General features: G+C 64.6%; 1 protein-coding gene across 1 annotated transcript; it reads left to right on the forward strand.

The window, feature by feature from the left end:
- Positions 1 to 883: 883 nt before the first annotated feature.
- On the forward strand, positions 884 to 4,654 carry LOC116960055 (keratin, type II cytoskeletal 8-like). Its single transcript, XM_042797048.1, has 8 exons — positions 884 to 1,125; positions 1,799 to 1,859; positions 1,955 to 2,050; positions 2,149 to 2,313; positions 2,652 to 2,777; positions 3,813 to 4,033; positions 4,310 to 4,383; positions 4,470 to 4,654. Exons 1-8 carry the CDS (start codon positions 944 to 946, stop codon positions 4,652 to 4,654), a joined length of 1,110 nt encoding a protein of 369 aa, XP_042652982.1. The 5' UTR covers positions 884 to 943.
- Positions 4,655 to 16,015: the final 11,361 nt, after the last annotated feature.

Raw genomic sequence — 16,015 nt, forward strand, 5'->3', positions numbered from 1 at the left:
CTTTGCACCCCAAGACGCCCTGGCTTGCACCTGGGACCCCCGCTTTGCACCCAGGACCCCAGGCTTGCTCCCTGCCACCCCTCCCACCTACCTCACTCTCTGCCCCTTGCAAAGTAGCACCCAAGACCCCCAGGCTTGCACCCCCGATCCAGATTTGCTCCCAGGACCCCTGATTTGCACCCAGGACCCTAGATTTGCCCCCTGCCACCCCATTTACCCTCTGCCCCTTGCAAAGCAGCACCCAGCACCCCAGATTTGCATCCAGGACCCCAGATTTGCATCTAGGACTTCAGATTTGCATCCAGGACCCCAATTTTGCACCCAGGAGCCCAGCCTCCCTTCCTGCCCCCCCACTCACCCTCTACCCCTTGTGAAGCAGCACCCAGCACCCCAGATTTGCAGCACCCTAAATTTGCACTCAGGACCCCAGATTTGCACCCAGGAGCCCAGCTGTCCCCCCCGCCCCTCCACTCACCCTCTTGCGAAGCAGCACCCAGGACCCCAAATATACACCCAGAAGCCCAGCCACCCCCCTGCCCCTGCCACCCCACTCACTCTCTACCTGTTGTGAAGCAGCACCCAGGACCCTAAATTTGCACCCAGGACCCCAGATTTGCACCCAGGAGCCCAGCTGTCCCCCCCCGCCCCCCCACTCACCCTCTACCCCTTGTGAAGCAGCACTCAGCACCCCAGATTTGTACCCAGGACCCTAAATTTGCACTCAGGACCCCAGATTTGCACCCAGGAGCCCAGCCACCCCCCCCCGCCCCCCCCACTCACCCTCTACCCCATGCGAACCAGCACCATCTCCACGACTCACCCCACGCTCAGGAGCCCATCCCCAGGGTGGGGATTCGCAGGGTGACCCCCCCCCCCATCTCCTCTTTCCCCCCTTTTCTCGCTTCCCGCCCCCCAGGTCCGGTTCCTGGAGCAGCAGAACAAGATGCTGGAGACCAAGTGGAGCCTCCTGCAGAGCCAGAAGACCACCCGCAGCAACCTGAGTGGGCTCTTCGAGGCTTACGTGGGCAGCCTGCGCCGCCAGCTCGAGGGCCTGGGCCAGGAGCGCCTGCGCCTGGAAGCCGAGCTGGGCAACATGCAGGGGCTGGTGGAGGAGTTCAAGAACAAGTCAGTCCCGACCCCCCCCCCGCGGCTCGTGCCCCTCCTCGGGTGGTTTTAGGGGGGGGTGGGGTGTGTGGGTGCGTCCCGTGTGTCGTTCCCCCCGCCCCGTGGCGTTTGGGGGGGGCTGGGGGTGGTGGGAGGGGGCTGGCGGGGTGGCTTTGCCCTGGGAGGGTGGTTCTTGCACCGCCCTTGCAAGGGGCAATGTGGTGGGTGGGGTCCCCATGTCCCCCCATATCCCCTCGTCCCCACAGCCCTGTGTGCCCAGGTCCCCACATCCCTGTCCCCCCATATCCCCATGTCCCCACATCCATGTCCCCACATCCTCCCCATGTCCCCAAATCCCTGTCCCCCCGTATCCCCATGTCCCCACAGCCCTGTCCCCCCATATTCCCAGGTCCCCACATCCCTGTCCCCCCGTATTCCCATGTCCCCACATCCTCCCCATGTCCCCACATCCCTGTCCCCCCGTATTCCCATGTCCCCACATCCTCCCCATGTCCCCAAATCCCTGTCCCCCCGTATCCCCATGTCCCCACAGCCCTGTCCCCCCATATCCCCACGTCCCCACATCCCTGTCCCCCCATATTCCCACATCCCCACATCCCTGTCCCCCCCGTGTCCCCACATCCCTGCCCACCCCCCCATCCCCAGCTCCAAGCCCTCCCCCCTCCCCCCCAAGGTATGAAGAAGAGATCAACCACCGCACGGAGAAGGAGAATGAGTTTGTCCTGCTCAAAAAGGTGATGGGGGGGGGGGGGGGACGACAATGACACCCAGGTCTGGGGGGGGGGCTCGCGGTGGGGGGGGGGCTGACGGGCTGCCTGCTCTGCCCCAGGACGTGGACGAAGCCTACATGAACAAGGTGGAGCTGGAGTCGCGCCTGGAGAGCTTGACTGATGAAATAAATTTCCTGAGGCAGCTTTATGATGAGGTAGGGTGTCACCTCCCTTTGGGGGGGGGGGGGGGGGGGGGGTCACACACACAAGTGCACCGAGTTGCCCATGCTCAGCCCCCCCCCATGGCGTGCAGGAGCTGCGGGAGCTGCAGTCTCAGATCTCCGACACCTCCGTCGTCCTCTCCATGGACAACAACCGCAGCCTGGACCTGGACGGGATCATCGCCGAGGTGAAGGCGCAGTACGAGGAGATCGCCAACCGCAGCCGCGCCGAGGCCGAGAGCATGTACCAGGTCAAGGTGAGCTCCGGCCTCCCTCCGCCCCGGGGGTCCCCGCCGCTCTCCCCCCATCTGGGATGATGAAGGAAGAGCAGGCTCCTTCCTCCTCCTCCTCCTCCCCGAGGCTTCACCCTCACACCCGGCTGGGCAAACACCCTCCCTGCCCCGGAGCGGGCGGCTGCTGCGTGGGAGAGATCCCGGCTCCAAACCCAGCCGGAGCCGCGACAGCCCAGCCCGGAGCGGCCCCCCCCGGCGTGGGCATGGCCGGGCTCTTTTCTCCCCGGTTTTGGGGCGCTGGGGGGAGAGGGGAGGCGGGGGGAAGCGCCCCGTCTCCATCCTGCCCGCCCCCGTGCCCGCAGTACGAGGAGCTGAAGACGACGGCCGGGAAGCACGGGGACGACCTGCGCAACACCCGCGGCGAGATCAACGAGCTCAACAGGCTGATCCAGAGGATCCAGGCGGAGATCGAGGCGCTCAAGAACCAGGTCTGGGAACGGCCCCCAGGGCGGGAAAGCGGGGAGACGCGGCCCGCTCCCCCCGCTGCCGCCCCCCCCCTGGCATCCCCTAGCCCCCCCGGGGCCTTGAGCCCCCCGCGGCCCCCACCCTGGGCAGCCCCAGATCAGAGATATCTCCGAGATCCGGGGGGGTTCGTAGGCTGGGGGGAGGGAATGGTGGGGAGGGAGGGGGTGAGGGATGCTGGGGGGCATTGGGGACACTGGGGGTGAGGGATGGGGGGGGCATGGGGGATGCTGGGGGGTAGAGGGGATACTGGGGGGCAAGGGCTCCTGGGGGGCAGGGATGGTGGGACATGGGGGATACTGGGGGGCAAGGGGGATACTGGGGGTGAAGGATGGTGGGATATGGGGGATACTGGGGGGCAGGGATGGTGAGGGCATGGGGCATACTGGGGGCAAGGGGGATACTGGGGGGTGTGGGGGACACTGGGGGTGAGGAATGGTGGGGGCATGGAGGATACTGGGGGTAGAGAGGATACTGGGGGGCAAGGGCTGCTGGGGGTGAGAGATGGTGGGACATGGGGGGATACTGGGGGATGAGGGGGGTACTGGGGGTGAGGGATAGTAGGACATGGGGAATACTGGGGGGTACGGGGAATACTGGGAGTGAGGAATGGTGGGCCATGGGGGATACTGGGGGCATGAGGGATGTGGGACATGGGGGGATGTTGGGGGGCATGAGGGACACTGGGGGTGAGGGATGTGGGACATGGTGGGTAAGCTGGGGGGCAAGGGATACTGGGGGGGAGAGATGGTGGGACATGGGGGATACTGGGGGGTAGAGGGGGTCCTGGGGGGGCAGGGGATGCTGGGCCATGGGGTTCTTGGGGGTGAGGGATGCTGGGGGGGCTGAGGGGTGCTGGGGGGGGTGGGCGATGCTGGTGCAGGAGGGCTGGGAGATGCCGAGGGAGGCTGAGGCGCAGGGGTGCTGTGGCACGAAGGGACGCTGGAGCACGAGGGACCCCCCCCCAGCCCCTTCTCCATGTCACCCCCCCCCCGGTGCAGCGAGCCAGCCTGGAGACGGCCATCGCGGAGGCGGAGGAGCGCGGGGAGCTGGCCCTGAAGGACGCCAGGGCCAAGCTGGGCGAGCTGGAGGCAGCCCTGCAGAAGGCGAAGCAGGACATGGCCCGGCAGCTCCGCGAGTACCAGGAGCTCATGAACGTCAAGCTGGCCCTGGACATCGAGATCGCGACCTACAGGAAGCTGCTGGAGGGCGAGGAGAGCAGGTGGGGGGCACCCCCGCCTTGCTGGCACCCGGGGGGGGGGGGTGGGGGTGACATGGTGGGACCTGCATCCCACATCCCGTGGGCGTCCCGCAGCCCCACCCCGGGAATCTGCGGCTCAAAGCTGTGGAGGACCCCATGTCCCTCTGCCACCGCCTCCCCAGCCCCGTCCTTGGCCTCGGGCATGTCCCTTAGCCCCCACCCCAACACTCGGCGTGTGTCATCTGTGTGTGTGTTTCCCCCCCCCCCCCCCCCCCCTCCCCAAATTTCTCCTGGCAGGCTGGAGTCCGGCATGCAAAACCTGAGCATCCACACCAAGACGACGGGGTACTCGGGTAAGGCCGGGGGGGGCGGTGGCTGGGACCCCCCCCACCTTGGGTGCCACCGCCCGGTGCCACCGTGCTGACGGCTGTCCCTCTCCCCCAGCAGCTGGCTTCAGCGGGGGCTTCGGGGGGGGCGTGGGGGGGGGGGTTCAGCACCTCCTTCGCCAGCTCTGGCTACGCTGTGCCCCCCCCGGCCCTGGAGAGCTCGTCCCTCACCAAGTCCCGCGCCATCGTCATCAAGAAGATCGAGACCCGCGATGGCAAGCTGGTGTCCGAGTCCTCCGACGTCCTGGCCAGCTGAGCCCCCCCTCCCCGGGGGGGGGTCCCTCCACAGGAGCCTTTGGTGGCCGGAGCCGGCCCACAGACGGACGGGACCCCCCGCACCCCCTTCCCCTCCTCCCAGGGCAACCTGAGCCAGTGCCCCCCCCGCTCCAGGTCCCCACTGAGGTCCCCAAGCCCCCCCATTCTCCCCAACCCCTCTTTCTCTCCGCCCTGGCCCCCCCTCCATGTCCCCATCAGAGCTGTGGGGTGGGAAATGGGGGGGCCCAGCCTGCCCCCCGTCTGGGGCGCTCCCACCGGCTCTGCTGCCGGAATAAAGCCTTTGAAATACGGGGTGGTTTTGGGAAACGTTGGTGCCAGGAGCTGCTGCCCAGGGGACGTGAGGGACCTGGAGAAGGGTCCACCCCTGGCCAGGGGTGCTGGGGTCTGTCTTGGGGTGCCAGGACCCACCCTGGGGTGCCAGGATCTGTCTTGCGGTGTCCAGGTCCCTCCTGGGGTGCCAGGACCCACCCTAGGGTGCCAGGATCTGTCTTGGGGTGTCAGGGTCCCTCCTGGGGTGCGAGGACCCTCTTTGGGGTGTCAAGATCTGTCTTAGGGTGCCAGAAACCACCCTGATGTGCCAGGATCTGTCTTGGGGTGTCCAGGACCCATCCCGGGGTGCCAGGACCGGTGTTGGGGTGCCTGTGTCCATCCTGGGGTGCCAGGACCCACCCTGGGGTGCCAGGATCTGTGTTGGGGTGCCTGTGTCCCTCCTGGGGTGCCAGGATCTGTCTTGGGGTGCCAGGATCTGTCTTGGGGTGCCTGTGTCCCTCCTGGGGTGCCAGGATCTGTGTTGGGGTGCCAGGATCTGTGTTGGGGTACCTGTGTCCCTCCTGGGGTGCCAGGATCTGTGTTGGGGTGCCTGTGTCCATCCTGGGGTGCCAGGACCCACCCTGGGGTGCCAGGATCTGTCTTGGGGTGTCTGGGCCCCTCCTGGGGTGCCATGAACTGTCTTGGGGTGTCAGGGTCCCTCCTGGGGTGTGAGGACCCTCTTTGGGGTGTCAAGATCTTGTCTTGGGGTGTCCAGGACCCACCCTGATGTGTCAGGATCTGTCTTGGGGTGCCAGGACCCATCCCAGGGTGCCAGGATCTGTCTTGGGGTGTCCGGGTCCCTCCTGGGGTGCCACAATCTGTCTTGGGGTGCCAGGACCCATCCTGGGGTGCCTGTGTCCCTCCTGAGGTGTCCAGGACCCACCCTGGGGTGCCAGGATCTGTTTTAGGGTGTCCAGGACCCTCTTTGGGGTGTCAAGATCTGTCTTGGGGTGCCAGAACCCACCCTGATGCACCAGGATCTCTCTTGGGGCGCCAGGACCCATCCCGGGGGCGCCAGGATCTGTCTTGGGGCGCCAGGACCCACCCTGGGGCGCCAGGACCCACCCTGGGGCGCCAGGATCTGTTTTAGGGTGTCCAGGTCCCTCCTGGGGTGCCAGGACCCTCTTTGGGGTGTCAAGATCTGTCTTGGGGTGCCAGAACCCACCCTGATGCACCAGGATCTCTCTTGGGGTGCCAGGACCCATCCCGGGGGCGCCAGGATCTGTCTTGGGGTGCCTGTGTCCCTCCTGGGGTGCCAGCACCCATCCCGGGGTGCCAGGACCCACCCTGGGGTGCCAGGATCTGTCTTGGGGTGCCAGCACCCATCCCGGGGTGCCTGTGTCCCTCCCGGGGTGCCTGTGTCCCTCCTGGGGTGCCAGGACCCACCCTGGGGTGCCAGGATCTGTGTTGGGGTGCCTGTGTCCCTCCTGGGGTGCCAGGATCTGTCTTGGGGTGCCAGGATCTGTCTTGGGGTGCCTGTGTCCCTCCTGGGGTGCCAGGATCTGTGTTGGGGTGCCAGGATCTGTGTTGGGGTACCTGTGTCCCTCCTGGGGTGCCAGGATCTGTGTTGGGGTGCCTGTGTCCCTCCTGGGGTGCCAGGACCCACCCTGGGGTGCCAGGATCTGTGTTGGGGTGCCTGTGTCCCTCCTGGGGTGCCAGGATCTGTCTTGGGGTGCCAGGATCTGTCTTGGGGTGCCTGTGTCCCTCCTGGGGTGCCAGGATCTGTGTTGGGGTGCCAGGATCTGTGTTGGGGTACCTGTGTCCCTCCTGGGGTGCCAGGATCTGTGTTGGGGTGCCTGTGTCCCTCCTGGGGTGCCAGCACCCACCCCAGCCTGCAAACCCCAGCGCAGCCCCATGGCACACAACGTGTTCTCGGTGTCTTCCAGGCTCCCCCGCACCAGCCGGCCCGGGCGCTAATTACGGCCTCGTTAGTGCTGGCTGTAACGAAGCCGCGGCCGGCGGCCCTCAGAATCCAAGTGGCCGAATCCTGCAGTATTTTCCCCCAAACCAAGGCTCCCTCCGGGATCCAGGTGACACCTCCCCGTCACGTCTGTCGCTTGGATCCTGGAGCTGCCCCAGGCCGGAGGCTCGGCCCTGTGGGATTCTCCAGTGTCTCGTAGGAGGGTTGAGCCCTGGGGTGCTGCTGGGAGGAAAATTGTGGGAGCCTTTTCTTTTCAGCCGCCCCTGCCCCGCCCGTGGGGTTTGCTGCGCCAAAAGTGCGGCCAGCGGGGCCCCAAGTCACCCAGGGAGGAGGGGACACCCCCCTGGGTGCCCACATACGTTCCTCCTTTCCTCCCTGGTCTGGAGTCGCAGGGAGGGAGTGAAGCAGCTTGGTTTGGGGGTTCCAGCCCCCCCCCCCCCTTGAGATCCAGCCCTGGGAAGAGCAGGAGGTGTGTGTTTACTGGGATTTTCCGCCCCAAACCCCTCGGAGGTGACAAGGGACATGACCAGGGCCGTGGGAGCTGCTGGTGGCAGAGACACGGGGGGGGGGCAGGTGGGCTGGGGACCCTGATTCAGAGCCGTCCCTGGGGGGGTCCCCGTCGGGGGGGACAGTAGGATGGGGGGACCCGGGCTCGGAGCTGGGACGTGGCAGACGGGGACTTTGCCCCCTGGTTAATAATTAACAGCACCAGCTCGTCAGGGCTGGGGACGGATCCTGCTCACACGGCGGGGGGGGGGGGGGGGTAGGATTTGGGGGTTCTGGGTGGGATGTGAGTGGCTTTGGGGGGTTTGGGCAGCGGAAGTGGGGGTTCAGTATCCCCCCCCCCGGCACCGCTGGCACCTCCAGTGACCCCTTAGCGGTGGGGGGGGGGGTTACGAGGTGGGGCCGGGGGATGTCCCCAGGGTATTGGGGTGCTCCGGGAATTGGGGTGCAACCTCCCGCCTCCCATTCCCGGGCCGGAGGTGCCACCTGCTGTCTGCACCCTCCGCCTCCGCTGCAATTACCGCTTGCAGCTAATTAACATGCTTATGGGGGCTGTGGGGTCCCCTGGCCCCCTTTTCCCCCCTCCCCCCCCCCCCCCCCCCCCCCGTGCAATGCACCATGACCCCAGTCCTGCCAGTTTGCACCCCAGGGGCTCGGGGGGCCCCCCCAGTTTTTGGTGTGATGCAAAGGGGGGGAGGCGGGAGCACCGCGCCCGCCAGAGGCTCCCCGAGAGCCGCCTTGACACCCCGCATTCCCGGGGGGGCCCTAAGGGTCTGGGGGGGCCCTTGGGGGGGCTGGTGCTGGGTGAGGGTGGGGGGTGACACAGCTGAAACCCCCCCACTCCCCAATAAGGGGGGGTGGCAGCAGTCGCTGTGCCCAGGCTTCCCCCCTGCCCGGGGTGGGGGGGATTAAAGTGGGGCCACCGCCCCGCACCCCGTTTTCTGTGTCCGTCCGTCCCCCCCCCCCCCCCCCCCAGATTTCAACACGACCCTGATCCTGCCCCGGGGCGTGGCTTTCGTGGGGGCCCCCTCTCCCCCTCCCCAGGATGTATCCAGGTCCCTCGGGGCTCATTCTGCTTTTTGGGGGGGTGGGAGCTGGTTTGGGGGCTCACCAGGGTGCTTGGCCCGGGAGAGGGTTGGGGATCCCCCCAGAAATTTTGTCCCCAGCCCCTGTGGCAGTCCCGTTCCCCCCCCGCCCCGGGCCCCCTCCCCGGCTGGTTTTGGGGTTCGCGGGACGCTGGAGGGCGGCAGAGGAGCGGGGATGGGTTACGGCGCTGCCAGATCCCGGGGTGCAGGCAGCCGCCTGGGACCCGGGGGGGGGGGCGGGGGGGGGGGGGGGATGATGGGGTCCCCTTTCGGTCCCCCAGAGAGCGGGTGAGGGGGATGAGCCGGCCCTGCGGGGTCCCACCCAGCCCTGACCCCCAGCTCCAAACCCCAGTGAGAATTTGGGGGCTGGATCCGGCTGGGGGCTACCGGGGGGGGGGGGGGGGGGGGGGAACAGCCCTGGTGCAGCTGAGGCCGGGGGGGGGCCCATGAACCCCCCGATTCGGAAAGGCTGGGGATCGCGGAGACGTGACTTTGCAGGGGAAACTGAGGCACGGAGGGGGTGGGGGGGGGCCGGGGAACCCAGGGGGTGCTTGTGCGGCCGGAGGGGAGCACCCCCCCCCTACCCCCCCCCCAAAGTATCACCCCATCTCGGAGGCAGCACCCCTGCTGTGCATAACCCCCTTCCCCAGGGGGGGGCACTCCAAAACCCGGGGTGCTGGGCGCCCATGGGTGCTGGCACAGCCGGATCCCGGCGGGCAGGGCCGGGCAGGGCCGGGCAGGTCCCGGCAGCGCTGGGATCGGCTTGGGGGGGGCCGGGGGGGGGGCGGTTCGGGCAGCGCAGGGTGCGGTGCCACCCCGGGTTTCGGTGTCGCTCCGCCCTGATGGGACCGGGGAGGTCGCGGGGAGGCGGGGGGGGGGGACACACGACCTCGAGGGTCCCTGCGGCTTTGCGGGACCCAGGGGCACCCAGAGCGTCGGGGAGGGGGGGGGGAAGGGGGGGCGGAGTTCAAACCACCCGCCACCCCCGAAAAAAGGTCCCAGGGGTGGAGCTGGGGGGGGGTGGTGCGCTGGGTGGGGAAACTGAGGCACGGCTGCAGCGATGCGGGACCCCCCCCCCCCCGCAGGCAGGACCCACTCCCCGCTGGCAAGATTTGACCACTCGGGGCGGGGGGGGGGGGTCCATCCCCGGGGCCTCGGGCCGGCCGCGGCCCCCCCGGGGGTGGGGGGGGACACGCCGGGGCAGGCAGAGGCCTGACTCAGCTCGTCTCACGGGTGGAGCCGTGAGTCACCCCGACAGACGTGCCGGGGCCCTGTGCGCGGCCCACGTGTTTTTTGGGTATCCCCGGGCTTGTGGGGGGTCCCTGCTGCTTTCGGGGTGGCCCAGGGTCGGGAGGGGGGAGCTGGGAGGGGGGACCCGGATGCCTGGGTTCCTCTTGAGCAGCGTGATGGGGTTTGGGGGGTCCTGAACCCATGGGGGGGGGTGTGTTGGGGGCTCATAGGTGCTGGAGGGGTCAAGGTGACCCTGCCCAGGTGGGGGTCCCCCGGTGTGAGGACCCAGGTGTCCGAGGATGGAGCTCAGGTGCTTTGTGGCCCCCCCCAAATTTTCCTGTCAGCGATGGGACCTGAACCCCCACTTCTGCCTCTGTAGGACTCTCCAAGCTTGCCCCCCCCCCCCCCCCCCCCCGCCTCATGCACGTCCAGGAGGGGCTCCTTCTCCCCAAACCCCACCTCCTCCTCATGCTCCCCACATTTCTGGGGACAAGCGTTTTGGGGTCCCCTTTGTCAGCGAATGGATGTGATGCTGCAGTGTGTGTGTGTGTGTGTGGGGGGGGGGGGGGGGCTGTTTGACACGAATAGCACCCATGGAGGGGGCACCCAAAATCTGGGTGCTCAGGCGGGCACCTCCAGGCGGGTGCCCGTCCTCGCACACGCGTGTGGACAAGGTCCCTGTCCCATAGTGGGGGGCTCGTCCCCCCCCTCAGCCGCCGGGGCCCGGGCGTGGGTGGGGCCAGGGGTGCAGCCGCAAGGCCGGGCTTGCCCGCCAGTTTAACGCCTGTAATTAGCGTCGGGGGCAGGATCCGCCCAAAGCTTTCCTCTTCATATTTTCACACGCACACCCCTTCACCCTTCCCGGGGGGGTTCCCCCTCCCCCTTGGAGCCCCCAAACCCCGCCTGACCCCCAGCATCCCCCCATAACCTCATCCTTCCCTTTCAACCCCTTTCCCCCCGTGACTCCTCGTGGGGGGGGGGGAAGCATCCCCAGACCCAGCACATTTTGGGGAGGGTGTTGCCTTTTGTTTTGTTTTGTTTTTTTTTTTTTTGGGGAGAACACCCCAGGATCAGGCACGGGGCGTCCCCCGGGTGCCAGCAAACCCCCAGGCGGGGGAAACTGGGGCAAGATGGGATGGTGGGGAGGGATGGACTCATTTTTAGGGTGTTGGGGTGGCTGGTTTGGCTTCCTGGCGCGTCTCTGCCCTTTAGAGGGTGCTCTGCATTTGCTGGCCCCAGCCGGCGCACCCCAAGGACTGCGGGATGGCCGGCATGGGATGGATGGATGGATGGATGGATGGCCGGGTGGATGGACAGACGGACAGATGCAGGGACACCCCACGGGGTGCAGCGCCCTGGGTCCCCGTCTCCATCACCTATCTGCCTTTCCCCCTGGCTCACCCTCAGGGGACCCCCGACAATTCGGGGAGGGGGGTGACGCTTCATCAAAGCCGCTTTCCCTCTGCACCGGGCGGCTGTCGGGTCCAAAATCCCGCCCGATCCCGGCTGCTTTAACCCCCCTGGCCCCAAATCCATGCTCAAGCCTCTGCCGAGCCCAGGCTCCAATTTTGCTCAAGGGAGAGATGCTCTCCCACCCATTTTGCGTATTTTCTTCCCCCAAATGCTCCTTTTTTGATTGCTTCATGTAAGAGCCAGAGAGTTTATCAGCCTCATTTCCACCCCCTCAGCTTATGACTTACGAGGGGACCTTTGCATGGGGGAAAGTCCTTGCCTTCCTCCTGCCAAATCTGCAGGTGTTTGGAGAAAATTTTCCATTTCTGTGAGTCTCTGAGGCTTCAGACTTTTTTTTTTTCCTTATCCTTTTTTCACTCAAAATGAATGTTCCGGCCCCAAGCGATGCTGTTGGGGGTGGGAATGGGTTGGGGGAGATGCTCTGCCCTGGAAACGCTCCTGGATGGCCCAAAGCCACTTACGGAGGCGATTCCCCACCCTCGCCCCCATTGCAGGTGTATTCAGCACGACCCTTTCCCCTCTAAATTTGCCCCATTTTGGTGTCCTTGTTTGCCCTCAGTGCGGGCAAAGGATGCTCGGTGCTGGGTTTCCTCCAATGTGGGAAGATACAGGGGGGGATAGGTGCCCAGCGGTTCTTTATTCCTGTGGGATGGGATTGTGCTGGCCCTGCTTGGGCTGCTGAGGTGCTGTGAGACCTCCTTCACCCCCCCGGGGGTCACTCCTGCCCCTGCCTGGGGTAAATCCCGTGTCCCTCCCCAGGGGGGGGGGGGTCCTGCTTCCCGCTTCCAGTCCAAGGGGATGCTCCTCCCGGCTACAGCCGAAATGATCCCTGATACTCCGGTCAGGGGAGACCTGGCTCCGTTTTTCCCACCGCTGAGCCTGGGAGGCTGGGCAGGGGCAGGCTGTGCCCTGCCGCGGGGGAAGATGCTCAGTCGCCTTCCCGGCAGCGTCCCAGGCCGAGCGGGGTGGCAGGGGACAGCGGGAGAGGTGACGCCGGCAGAGGTGCCAGCGCTGCATCAGGTGAAAGCGTTGAACGGCATCGCCGCAATAACGAGGATCACTGCTGTTATTAACCTCGCTTACGGAGGGCCGCAGATCCTCGGGACAAGGGGCTGCCTCTGAGCTATGTGTTAGCAGCGTCGTTCAGTGCAAGGAGGCTCCGGAGCCAGCGCCCCGGGGCTCTTCGCTCTCTGCAATTGCAGCTCTGACAGGAGCGGGGGGTGCCGCCCGTCTTCTGCAACACGCCGCTTTGATCTCTCTCGGGACCCGCCTTGTTATTTCTGCTTTTATGATTCCCAGCTCACATCCCAGCCCTGCAATTTGCCTGGTTAGTAATTGCCCGCTGAGCAGCTGGGAGTCTCCTGCTCCTTTGCTATTTGACCAAGCGGTGTTTTCTTGGTTGAACGTGGTCCCAGTGCAGCTCTGGGGTGAAAACGGGTGCATTTGGGCTCTCTGGTTTCGCCCTGCTTTCCTCCAGGCACTGCGGGTTGGATGCTTTCAGCTCGTATTAGGGGTCCCTTCTCCCGTGGGGGCAGAGGGGATACCCGTGGGTATGGACATCCTGGGTATCCAGCTCTGGGGTTTATGCACGGGGTGGTCCAGAGCCTTTTTTAACCCCCCAACGAGGACACACACCCTCTTCCCACCCCTCTGTGCTGGGAGAGGAGCCAGCCCGTGGGTGCAGCCGCTGATGCACCACCAAAGAGCTCTGCTGGCCTACCCTGCCTGCCCTGGTTTAATTTCTCTCTCGTTTTCTTCTGCTTTGCATGTGAGACCTGGCCCGTGGGGACAACAAGCAGCGAGACCAGAGAGCCCAGCAGCAGCCTTCAGCGAGGGGCTGCGCTCGCTGCCGTGGGCTTTGCTGCCCGTCGGGATTTTGGGGAGCTTCCCTGGCTCTGAAATATGCCCAGTATAAACTGGTGTCGTGGCCGAGGGACTGTGCTGCTTCCAGCACCATCGTCCTGATGATCCTAATGAGAGATGCTGAGCACCATCAGCTCCTGGTAGGATAAATCCCAGTTTCTGACCGGGCACGGAGCACGCCTGCTCCTCCACTGAGCCTGGAGACCCTCGTGTCCCCGCACAGGCATCTGCCAGCAGATGAGGGGCGACCCACGGCAGATCAACCAGCTGCCCCAGTGCCAGGAGGGACTGAGCTTGTGGGTCCCTGCCCCACAGCTGCCACCCCACCACGCCGGGGACCTGCCCCCCATGCTCAGGCTGCGCCTCTGGGGATCTGCGTGTGCCCAACTCTCCTGCCGTGGCCTCGTGGAGCCCCGAGGAAGTCTCGGAAGCTCATTAAAGAAACGCAGCCGTGGAGCTGCAAAACCTCCGGGGATCAGGTTTCACCTCTGGGCTAGGGTTAGGATGCAAAGAAGTTGGTTATTTATATCTGTCCATGGGAAGAGCCTATTTTCTCTTCCCAGCACCTCATTCAAGCCTGGCCTAGCAGAGCTCGTAGGCGTGTGTGCAAGTCTGGGGGTTTGCCCGCTGTCCCTGGGGAGAGGAGAGACCCCCTGGGAGGTGGCCGTGTGTGCGGGCATTGCTTCAGGGCAATGGGAACCAACGGCTGCCGAGCGCTTGGGCCTGTTCGGTGGGCTGCCCAGGTCCTTAGTGATGACGGAGCTTTAAATCCAGCAGCAACCCGATAGTGAGATTTTATCTGGATTTCAGAGCTACGAGCTGGTCTTTGAGACGAGGACTCACGCCTCCTGCATTTGGAAAGGTCTAATCTCTGCTGCGCTCTACGTCAGCTGTGCTACGGTCACGGTTCTTGCAAGGAGAGAGGAGTTGCTGGAATTTGACCTCTCCTCCGAGCCCGCCGTGCGGGAGGGAAGAGGGGAAGAGCCGGCAATTAAAGCGGAGCTGGGTTGTCCCACGGGCTCTGGCTCCACGCCCCACCCCGTGGCTTTGGTCGCCTTGGCGGTGCGCTTCCCACCCGGGGGTGTTCACCCCAAGACTTTGCCGTGGCTGCTGGCTCCCTCCGCCCTGGAGCCGGGTGGGTGGTGGTGGCCAACGCGGGGTCCCCAGCAAACACCCCTGTCGCCGGTGCTCCGCTCCCGGTGCCTTAACCAGCCTGGCGAGTGCAGGAGCATCCGAGACGCTCAGCCTTGGGGTGCAGGAAGGGTTTGGGAGGGAGCCCCAGCATCCCAGTGAGCTTCTCCCACCCCGCCGCGGTGGGGCAGGACTTGGTGGGCGTAGCAGGGCGCTTGGCTTCTTGGGCAAGAGCCAGGAGCCGTGCCAGGAGCCGGTGGCGGAGCCACCCTGGGAACTCCCGGCAGCTACGCTCGCCGCCGGGGCTCCAACAGGTTCATTCGGTTTCTCGGCAGATCTGCCGGTTGCGTAAGGTCGGGGAGGTGCAGCCGCCGCCTCCTTTCCCCCCCCCCGGCCGGCCGGAGCTGGGTTCGGGGTGCTCCTCTCCTCGCCTCGACCGGGTCCCCACTGCGAGCGGGAAAACCGGGGCTCCCAGAGCCTGGGGGTGGGAGAGGGTTTCCGGGTGGGACCCAGACGTGCGGGGCGCTTGTTGCCAAAGGGGGAGCGTGAGTTTCCCCCGTTCCCTGCAATGCAAATACCCTCGGGCTGAAAATCCTGCAGGTCCATGAATGCCTCAGGAGGTTCGGGAGGAAAAGCCCTCCCTTCCTGCAGAGATGCATCCGGGGCCCAGATTTGCATGTTTGCAGAAAAAAAAACCTAGGGGTGAATAGGCTCAGAGCTGAAACTGGTTCCCCAAACCTCTCCCACGAGTGTCTCCAATAAAAGAGATAATTACAGAGCTGGCTTTTATTGTCACGGCTTCAGCTGCAGCTTGTGGTTTGGGGAGAAGTTTTACAGCTTTCTATTTTTTTTTTAAACAGTGGGATAAATGGGGATCCTCAGTTGGAAGACATCTTCAGACACCTTTGCTCATTAAAATATAAATTAAAAGCGGTTAAGCAATTAAGTTGTATTTTCTTCAAACAATGTGAGCTCTCTAATGGGTTAGCGTGGGAGGGGCTTTGCCGAGTGCCACGTGCTGTGGAGGGGGGCTCGTGGCTGGAGACCCTGCGAGGATCACCAGGAAATATCCCGGGAGGGATGGGGACGGGCGCGGGGCAGAGCTCCTCGGGCCTGTTGGGGTGTGGTGAAAGCTGTGCAACACGGCGATGTCACAAATCTTTGGTCTCCGCAAACCCCTCCGTGTCCCTTCAGGCTCAATACACCAGTCAGAGTGATCTAAAATGACGTTAAAACCTTCTTAAAAATGGTTCTAAGTCTTCTTTATTGACATAGAGCTGATTTTATAACCCTGCCAAGGACTAATGCTTTCTGGTTGTGAAAGAGCTTTGGACAACCCAAGTCAAATCTTCTTTGAGCAGGAGGTTGAACTGGAGTGCATCTGAGGGTGTGATTGGGAAACCACGTTTTTGTTGGAATTCAGTGAACCAACCACCTGCCATCAGGCTCAAAATGAGTGATTTAGCTAAAACAAGGGTCTCCCTCGAGGGTGTAATATGTTAAAGGCATTTGCAGTGCTTTGTCATTGCCGTAAGAGGCTCAGAAAGGCCCGTGATGAATTGACAGCTGCAGCTAAGGGAGTTGGAGTTGGAGTTGTGCTTCCAACACCAACAATAGCTTTGTTTTTCTTAGCTCTCGAGGGAGTGTTGTGAGGCAGGTCATGGTGGTGGCAAAGGTAGGAGGGCATCCTTCCAAGCCCTAAAACAATGAATAGAATAATAAAAAAAAAAAAAAAAAATACATCTCCACTCTCTTGAGACCTGGCCAACTCCCTGAGCACATAAAAAGGGGCACTCAGCCACCGCACTCGCAGGACTCACCTCCT

The sequence above is a fragment of the Tyto alba genome, unplaced genomic scaffold (genome assembly GCF_018691265.1).
Source record: "Tyto alba isolate M040663 unplaced genomic scaffold, T.alba_DEE_v4.0 Super-Scaffold_23, whole genome shotgun sequence".
NCBI classification, from domain to species: Eukaryota; Metazoa; Chordata; class Aves; order Strigiformes; family Tytonidae; genus Tyto; species Tyto alba.

Excerpts from the sequence above, each read along its gene's own strand:
- LOC116960055 (XM_042797048.1), top strand. The coding sequence starts at position 944 with ATGCTGGAGACCAAGTGGAGCCTCCTGCAGAGCCAGAAGACCACCCGC. Across the intron at positions 1,860-1,954 it reads AGTTTGTCCTGCTCAAAAAG|GACGTGGACGAAGCCTACAT; the intron begins GTGATGGGGGGG and ends GCTCTGCCCCAG. Across the intron at positions 2,314-2,651 it reads AGAGCATGTACCAGGTCAAG|TACGAGGAGCTGAAGACGAC; the intron begins GTGAGCTCCGGC and ends CCGTGCCCGCAG.